Source organism: Carya illinoinensis, chromosome 16 (assembly GCF_018687715.1).
Source record: "Carya illinoinensis cultivar Pawnee chromosome 16, C.illinoinensisPawnee_v1, whole genome shotgun sequence".
In the NCBI taxonomy this organism is placed as follows: domain Eukaryota; kingdom Viridiplantae; phylum Streptophyta; class Magnoliopsida; order Fagales; family Juglandaceae; genus Carya; species Carya illinoinensis.
The window spans coordinates 770,446-779,708 of record NC_056767.1 but is presented as its reverse complement, the minus strand read 5'-3'; the positions used below and the strand labels follow the sequence as shown (position 1 = coordinate 779,708).

The window sequence follows — 9,263 nt, the reverse complement described above, 5'->3', positions numbered from 1 at the left end:
TTTTTAATAAAATCTACTTTTTGACCAATCACATCACATTGGCGCACAGATTAGTACACAATTATAGTTGTAACCATAATTTTTCCTAATAACATATACAAATAAAAATAATACCATTGCCTCCATAATAAATACTACCATCACATTCAAAAAACGTATAAGATTTAAATTTTTTTGAAAAAGTATAGTTGCAAGCATAATTGTGCACTAATCTGTACACTAATGTGATGTGATTGGTCAAAAAGTAGATTTTATTAAAAACAATGTTAATTTAAATTTTAAGTATGAATAAATCAGTATTGGTATACAGATTAGTGCGCAACTATATTTATATGTAGCAAAACTTAATTTTTTTTAATAGATCTTATTTAGATCTTAGTATTTTTCTTTAGGGTTTATTTTCTTTTAGTTCTTGTTCTTTATTTTCCTTTTTTTCTTCTTACAAATCTAAATATTTATATTCAGAGTATAATTTAAATATTTTAGAAGAAAGTGTGAGAGGGTATATTTGAGAAAGTAGGTAGTGGGGCAGATATCAGAAAGTGTTAGAAAAGAGAAGGAATCAAAAATAAAAAAAAGATAAAAAATGATAATTATATCCTTAAAATAAGGAAATAACGAATTTAATGGTAAAAAAAAAAAAAAATAACGAAAATATAAGAAAAATTATTATAATCACTTCTTATAATAATAAAATAGATATATTATATTATATTATTTTTCCTCCATAAAAAATATCCACCGAATTATTAACATTTTCGTCACCATTATTCCCCTCCTTGAACAGCAAGCGGAAAGAGAAAACGACCATAACCCTAGACTGACAATGGCCAGCGAATCCCATGACTCGCGTCGGAAGCACCGGCGGTCGTCATCGTCAGAAGATGATGCCGAGAGGTCCTCCAAGCGCCACAAGCACCATCATCACCACCGTCACCGCCACCGCAGCAAGAAACGCGACGCTGAGGATATCATTGCCGCTCCTCCTCCACCAGTGGCTATTAGGAATTCTCGGGCTGATGACGATGTGGAGGAGGGCGAGATTCTCGAAGATGAGGGCTTCGATTTCGGTGGTGGCGAGCACGAGATTGCGGAAAGGAAACCTCAGTCGGACGATGAGTCTAGGGAAATCGTGGCCGTTGGTGTTACTGCTCCATCTGATCAGCAAAATTCGGTGTGTTCTGATTGCCGTTATCCCTCATAGTATTTTTCCTAATTTTAATTTGCTTTCTGTTTGGTTGCTGAGAAAGTCTAGCAATTTGAGATTAGAAATTAGTTTTTTCTAAAATTTTTCTGATTTTATAAGACTGACATTTCTGAAAAGAGGGATCACCTCGAGTAGTTCGATGGCATTTTAGGAAGTGCAATTTGCAAAATAGAAAAACATGAATTTTCAAGTTGCTACCTCTTCTCCGTAACCAGATAGGAGCTTATGTTGTTTTGATAATTGGACTTCATAATAAATTTTGTTTCGTGAGAGCTTGTTAGAGTAACTTGAGTCAGTGTCCCATACGTTATGTTAAGAACCTGCTTGCACTAGGCGAACATGAGTGAAGTTTCTCTTTGGCGTTTCATTGGAGACTGATGGCTTACATGTAAATTTCGTAAGAGCCGGTTACATGTTTTAATTTATTATGCCTATAGCGTAACTATAATTCTTTTTATTTTTTATTTTTTTATTGTTTACGTCTATTTTGGATGATATACACTGTTGGTTTATGTGCTTAGTTTATTTTTTGCATTAATTGTCAGGGAAGTGCTGAGCATGGCTCGTATGATGCTGAAGCAAGGATACACGAGGGAGAGATTCTAGGGAAAAAAGGTAGGAGTCTGAAGACATTGCGAGAGGATAAGAGTAAGGATGATTTTTTGAGGAATTCAAATTTAGATAAGGAAGACAGAGCTTATAGCCAGAGTGGGGTTGATACTGACATTGAAAATGAGGTTGCTTTTCCAAGGACTTTAAATGTTGAGCCCCAAAATGAATTGGCTTATAGAGTTACCTCAGAGGGTTATGGCAATGGGGATTTGGGTTTCAAAGCAATCAAAGACAAAAAAATGTGGCAGAGTGAATCTTGGCCCCCTTCTAAAGGAAGTGGCAAGGAAAAGACACATTATGATGATGAGAAGGTTGAGGTTTATGGAAGTAAGTTAAGCAACCAGGGAAAGTCGTCCTCTCAAAGCACAGGGGACACTAGGAGTAGATCTAGGTCAATCGATCATGCTAGAGGGAGATCACGTTCACGTAGCATAAGAGAAGAGGAGGCCCATTCAAAAAAGCAACATTATTATGGTCGTGATGCCTCATTGTATGCCGATAGAAGCAAGTTTATGTATGACTCCGATGATGAAAGAATAGTTCAACTGAGTAAGGATGGACGGCATTATCGTAGAGATGTGGAAAGGGAACACATTACTGGTTCCAACAAGTATATTGGAGAGGAAAGGCTTCAAAGTCAGAGTACACGGGAGAGAGAGAGGAGCAAGGATAGGGAGATGGCTAGGGAGTTAAGGAAGGAAAAAGAAAGAAACAGGGGTGTTGAGATGGACAAGGCTCAAAGAAGGGAGAAAGAACGAGAAAGGAGCAGGGAGAGGGACAGGAAAAGGGGGATGGAACGATATAGAAGCAAGGAAAGGGAGGTGGCCAAGGATAGACAGGATATGGAAAGAGATAAGATCAAGGACAATCAGGTGGATAGAGATGGTGAAAGGGACAAGGAAAGAGGTAGGAGCAGAGCTAGTGAAAGAGAGAGAGATAGGGACAGGGAAAGGGAAAGGGAGAAAGATAGGGACAAAGTTTGGAGGGAGAGGGACAACGAGAGGGAGAAGTGGAATGATAGAAATAGGAATAGAGATAGGGGCATAATGATTGATAGGGAAAAGTATGAATATCTTGTGGATGGAGATAGACATAAGAATTCTAGATACTCGAGATATGATGGAAAAGATTACCACCACGACAGAACACGAAAAACTGATTCAGCAAAAGTTCCTAGTTCTAGGAGTGAGTTGTTGGAAGGAAATAGAGAGAAACTCCAAAGGTATTTTTTTTTTTTTTCGCTTTTTAAAAAAGGCTCTTATGGCCAATTTGAAGCTCCCCCATATTGATGCTCGTAATTCATTTATTGGATACAGGGATGATGATGAACAGGGAGACTACGAAGAAGGGACTACATTGCAGTTTGCCGAGCAGGAAGAGGAAGATCTCAACAGAATCAAGGAGGAGAGTAGAAGGCGAAGGCAAGCCATATTAGAAAAATATAAGAGTCAGCAATTACAGCAACCAAATCAGCCTCGATCAGAAGATACAGAGAAAGGTACTTTGAGTCACTCTATAGTGTGATGTCAACATTTCGATTTTTTATATGTTAAGTTTGGAGCTTAGATATGGTATATTGACAAGTTGTTAGAGCTCTGCTTACTTGGACCAGTATAAGCTTAAGAGTTGACTCATTGTTGAACTCAATCTTATTCAGCTTGATGATATGTGTCAGTCCTGCTTGTTTGACACTTGCTTAAGAAATGTCTCCTTCAAAATTAGCAATTCACATCACACACCGTGTGATAATACTCATAATAGTTCCTTAATGTGGGAGTGGGAAACTTTATTTATTTATTTATTTTTAATTTTTTAATTTATTATTATTATTTTTTATTATCAGTAAACAAGAATTTTATTGATGAACTTGCATATTAATATGCAATGAATAGGATTTTCAGTATTTTCACTTAACAACCATAGGTAACGATGTGAATGTCCTCCATTAATTTTATTTTATTTTTGGGGAGGGAGAGAGAGCCGTATTGCAACTGAACCTATTGCTAGCCAAAACTTTTTGCATTGACCCGTGGTTCATACGAGAAATTTAAACTACCGGTGATCTGGTTACATGCTGGGCTTGGATTTAGGTCCTCATTTACATGATCTTTGTTGTTGGAGTCCAAGATTCCCGGACAAAGTAGGTAAAAATTCTTTCTAGTTTCTCACACATTGTTGCTTTGGGCCTCTTCTATTGTTTTGTTTGGAATGAGTCTTAATGACTTTTACACTACTTTCTGTAGCGCGTAGTTTGTAATTAGGCTCTTTCCTATATATCGCCTGTGTACATGGGCTTTGCCTATTTACGTGCATTAATAAAATCTTTTTATACCTATAAAAAAAAAAAAAAAAAATTTTCTTTCTAGTTTACTTAACTGGGCAAATCCAGGCAACCATAGGCTTATAAACATGCCTGGCATAATTCTTCTTCTTCTTCTTCTTCTTCTTCTTTTTTTTTTTTTTTTTTTTTTTTTTTTTTCACTAACATTTTTGCTACATGGATTATTTATGTTTCTTCCTTTTTTTTGATAAGTAAACGGTAGTATTATTTATGTTTCTTCCTAATTCCACAAATTATGTTTGTTGGCTAGATAAGGAGCCTGCACATGATTCTGATCAATCCATAGCAGCTAATGATGTCATTACTGACGCTGGTGATGGTAGAAGTGATGGTTTTGATATCTACGTTGCTGAACCATCATTTTCTGTGGGGAAATCACCTCCACAAAATGGACATGCTGATTTGGAGAAGACTTCCAGTGCTGGGGGGCTTGGGGAGGGTAGTCCAAAGGTATCTTCATTTTCTATGAAATAATTTACAGCTCTGTAAGAAACTTACATCCATCCCCAAATAAAAATAAAAATAAAATAATTGCCAACACCCTTTCTGGGATCTTTATTTTATTATTTTAATGAAAAATCTTCTCAACATGGCATTAATATTTTGAAAAATTTTATATGCTTTTGTCAATTTGTTTTTCTCCTGAGCATTCCAAAATTTGAATTTTCCCTTTTTGGGGTTTGGCTGAGTTAATTTCTTCCATTAATTTGTGCAGAGTGAGAGGTCAGGTGACAAGTTTTGTGATGATATTTTTGGTGAGACACCAACAGGAGTTCGCAGATTGGTACGTTTCATCATGGTGAAGTATCCCTTATTTTACAATGTATATTGTCCCTCATTGAAGTTCATTTGGTAGTATACTTTGGTCTGGCATTCAGTTGTGAGTGTTGTTCAGTTGTGTTCCTCTTCGCACTTGCCGTCCCCTTTACTCTTTTTCCTGGTCACATACACTTGCTGGTTCTAATGGCTGTTAGTGACCTATTGTGGATTTCATAAAGAATGTACAAATGTAGTGGATGTTTAGAATTGCAAATGTCATTTTGTGGCTAACCTGTTTTGTGAATTTTTTTGATGTTCATGCGAATTTTTTTATTTGTTTATTTTGCTGATTTGCTCGTCTGATTCATATAGCGTAATGATACTTCAATTTCTAATATATATATATATATATATAAAGTTTCTCAGACCTGATTAACACGAGTAACTTTTTTTTGTTATGTTTTTTGAGCAGTGAGACAATATGACTATCAATGCTAACCATTTATACCATGTGCTTCCACACTAAGGTTCTGTATGTTTTATTCTTTGCAGGACAAAGTAGATGGATTACGCTTTGAAAGGAGTGGTCTTAATGACAACTGGGATGATGCAGAGGGTTATTATGGTAAGTATTAGGTCAGCCTTTGGTCCTTTCTCCTCCTCTTTGTTATGTTTCCTTTGTTGTTTGTGCCTTTTGCGTGGCATTATTTCCTTGTGTGAGCTCATTTAACAACATTTATTTGCTTTTCCTTTTTCCTTTATGGTTTAATTCTTTGTAAACACTGAGTTTGTTTGTTTGTTTGTTTGTTTTTTTTATTTTTAATGAATAAAACATTGAGCTTGTTTGAGCTTGTCTCAATCATACTTTGTAGGTTGGTGGAAGGGAATAAATTTTTCACTAGTAGAACTTCTCCCCAGCAATCTCCCGTTCTATCTTTTTTTTCCTCCAAAGTAAACAGCACTCAAACTTGACACTTTAAACTAATGACATCCTTTATCAAGTTCGTGAGTAGATTTGTTTCTTTTTTTGTCCTCTCCAATATAACCTTATCAGAAAAAAGTTATTAAAAATATATATATATATAATCTTACCAGAAATTAACATGATCATTTTTATGGGATAAAAAACATATTGAATGTGGTTTACTGGCTAATTGAAATGCAACTGGTGGATTTTGAATCACCCCTTGTAATGGTTTAAGTTCAAATCTCTTGAAAGTTAGATGGCATGATTACCAAAGGAATTATTTTCATTTTACCCTCCCTACCGAGCAGCGTTTTGGAATTGGACATAATTAAGAGACCATCCTCTTATCTGCCATAGAGGAAAATGTTTCAAAACACTTCAAAGTGATTCATGTTTGCAGGTTTATATATGTATCATGCCCTCCCCCTGATTCTCATGTGTTTTGTTGCTTCTCTTGTAATGATGGCATTCATGTGCAGGCTACCGGTTTGGTGAAATACTCGATGGACGATATGAAGTTACTGCTGCTCATGGGAAAGGTGTATTTTCTACCGTAGTTCGTGCAAAGAATCTTAAAGCTGGTAATGGTGAACCGGAGGAAGTGGCTATAAAAATTATACGAAGTAATGACACAATGTGAGTTATAATTATCTCAGCGACTTATCAAAAATTGTTCCACCCACTTGCCTGGGTGCTAATGTTGATTATTTCTTAGCACTTATATGTTTTCTGTCCTTGTTGTCCAGACACTTACTGTTGCATCCTCTTATGTGACGTAGGTACAAGGCCGGTATGGAGGAGCTGGTCATATTAAAGAAACTAGTAGGTGCAGATCCAGATGACAAGCGCCACTGCGTTCGATTTATTTCGAGTTTCAAGTACCGCAATCATCTTTGTTTAGTTTTTGAATCTCTTCATATGAATCTGCGTGAGGTTTTAAAGAAGTTTGGACGGAATATTGGCCTCAAGTTAACTGCTGTGAGAGCATATGCAAAGCAACTTTTTATTGCCCTGAAGCATCTTAGAAATTGTGGTGTTCTTCATTGCGATATAAAGCCAGATAACATGCTGGTAGGTTTTTGGTACCCTTTCATGATTCTACTGCTTCAATTGTCTAACTGTAGATTTTTTTAATGAACAAAACTTCTTGATTACCCATTAAACGAATTGTTTAACTGTGTATTTGTTCATATTTTTCCAGGTAAATGAGGCAAAAAATGTGCTGAAGCTCTGTGACTTTGGCAATGCCATGTTTGCTGGTAAAAATGAAATTACGCCATACCTTGTAAGCCGCTTTTATCGCGCCCCTGAAATAAGTAAGTTCTAAGGACGAGCTGTTTATTTTATAAATGATGGAAAGGGGATATTAATGGTTTTTGTCTGTGATTGTGTTTATTAAAACTGTATTTGAAACCAGTAGTATGTTTCCGATATGTTCTTATCAGTACAAGAATATGACGCTGATATGTTTCCATTGCAGTTCTTGGCATGCCTTATGATCATCCATTGGATATTTGGTCTGTGGGGTGCTGTTTGTACGAGATTTATACGGGAAAGGTTCTTTTTCCAGGTGCTACAAACAATGACATGTTACGCCTTCACATGGAATTAAAGGGCCCTTTCCCAAAGAAGATGCTCCGCAAGGCAAGTGTCTGATCTGTTCATCAGAGATATGCCCCACCCAATTTATTGGGTGTTGGGCTCCACAGTTGTCTCTTGATATTTGACTTTTAATGTTGCTGATATCTTCTGTTTTCTTATTCTTTGTACAGGGGGCATTTATTGATCAGCATTTTGATCAGGACCTGAGTTTTCATGCTACAGAAGAGGACCCTGTCACGAAAAAGGTATACATTGTATCTCTGACTTGTATTTTATCTGTTTACTGTTAATCGTGGTTTCTTTTTGGTTCTCCAGATTATAGTTCATATTTTGCCTTTTCTGCTGACAGCTTTTTATTCCACCCCTTGCAGGCTATAAAGCGGATGATTCTCAACATAAAGCCAAAAGATATCTCTTCAATCATTACAGGCTCTCCTGGGGAGGATCCAAAGATGTTAGCCAATTTTAAAGATCTTCTAGAAAAAATTTTTGTGTTAGATCCTGACAAGAGGATGACAGTGTCACAAGCATTGTCCCATCCATTCATCACGGGCAAGTGAACCATGTTGCTGATTGTATGACTCCAGAAATGCTGTCCACTAGATATTTGTACATTATGACCTACTTTATTTTCAGTTCCTAATTACTGGGCATTATCTGTCTTCTCTATGATGGCCCAAGAACTTTCAACACGGTTTTGCCGTTGAAGTCAAAATGGGGTGATGTTTGGTCTGGAGTTCTCTTTGCTGGCGGGTTCTTTCGTGGATTGTACTGTTTCTATCGTAAGACAACTTGCTGACGGCGTTTTTTTACCATTGTAATCATAATTGATTATGGCCATTGTGAGAAATTGTTCATCTATTTTGATCTGTGTTATGGTGATTACATTTTGTACTTCAAACTCGACTCTTGCTATTGAATTGGTGGGAAAATTAATAAGGACATACACGTATCATGTCCTATGAGTTGGTAGTTTGCACTTTTTCTTAGTTGAATAGTATATATCCTTTAAAAAATATTCCATTTCTCGTGTAAAATTCACTTTTTTGTATTAATTTCTAATGGTCTGGAGGCTTGTTGTATCCTCGTTTCATTTCATTATACTGTTTTTCTTTTTTCGTGGTGCTTTATTTGAGTATCTGAGTTCTGGGGAGTCTAATGTAGTTTTTCATTCAGGATGTCTGCCACTGCTTTGAAGCAACCCTTCAGTGCTTAGATGCTTAAAAGGCACACAGGAGAAGGTACCTTGGTTTGTTTATGGGTGATGATTGTGACAGCATTACAAGTTGATGCCTTGAATTTTGTTTCAAATTGTGTGTTCCCATTCCATTCTGAAATAGTTTTGGATTTAAATGGACATCCTTAAAAGATAGTTGTTAATCTATGATGGTGTGCGTTTGGGGAGACATCCATATTTGCTGGATTTGTGTTACAGTGTTGTATCAGTAATCTGAAACGAATAATCTGATTAGTGCAAATGGCATCTGAATTTCAAAACTTTGAGCGCAGCTGTTCTACCAAATTTGTTTTGGATGTGTGTTAGCATTTTTCAGTTATGACACATTTGTGATATTCTCCTTGTCCTTGGGGTCCACTGAACTTCCTCCCTGTTAGCAGTACTCTAGTATTTAGTCAAATCTTGTCTTGTTTAGGCTCAGCCAACAGCCTATGATTGTTGGTCTGTAGGTTAGATATAGTGTCATATTCTGGGGAGTTGCTGTGTTTGTGCAACAGTGTTGAGCACTTCTAATGTTAATTTTCAATTAATTGTCTTC

At 36.4% G+C, this 9,263-nt stretch overlaps 1 protein-coding gene across 30 annotated transcripts in view; it reads left to right on the top strand.

The window, feature by feature from the left end:
* Positions 1-742: 742 nt before the first annotated feature.
* Positions 743-9,263, top strand: part of LOC122299048 (serine/threonine-protein kinase prpf4B-like) — a 31,776-nt gene continuing 23,255 nt past the window's right edge. For 27 of the 30 annotated variants that reach the window (XR_006239562.1, XR_006239558.1, XR_006239554.1 and 24 more), the window contains exons 1-14: positions 743-1,174; positions 1,753-3,041; positions 3,136-3,317; positions 4,411-4,610; positions 4,876-4,944; positions 5,472-5,544; positions 6,366-6,522; positions 6,666-6,957; positions 7,088-7,202; positions 7,367-7,530; positions 7,659-7,733; positions 7,860-8,040; positions 8,125-8,270; positions 8,665-8,729. Coding sequence is in view for 2 of the 30 variants with exons in the window: in XM_043108896.1 (XP_042964830.1) it covers positions 827-1,174; positions 1,753-3,041; positions 3,136-3,317; positions 4,411-4,610; positions 4,876-4,944; positions 5,472-5,544; positions 6,366-6,522; positions 6,666-6,957; positions 7,088-7,202; positions 7,367-7,530; positions 7,659-7,733; positions 7,860-8,040; positions 8,125-8,195 (3,216 nt within the window). In the remaining 28 variants the exon portion in view is untranslated. Of the gene's footprint in view, positions 1,175-1,752; positions 3,042-3,135; positions 3,318-4,410; positions 4,611-4,875; positions 4,945-5,471; positions 5,545-6,365; positions 6,523-6,665; positions 6,958-7,087; positions 7,203-7,366; positions 7,531-7,658; positions 7,734-7,859; positions 8,064-8,124; positions 8,350-8,664; positions 8,730-9,263 lie in introns of those variants that run through there. The other 3 variants (XR_006239563.1, XM_043108896.1, XM_043108897.1) reach the window with 3 other exon arrangements.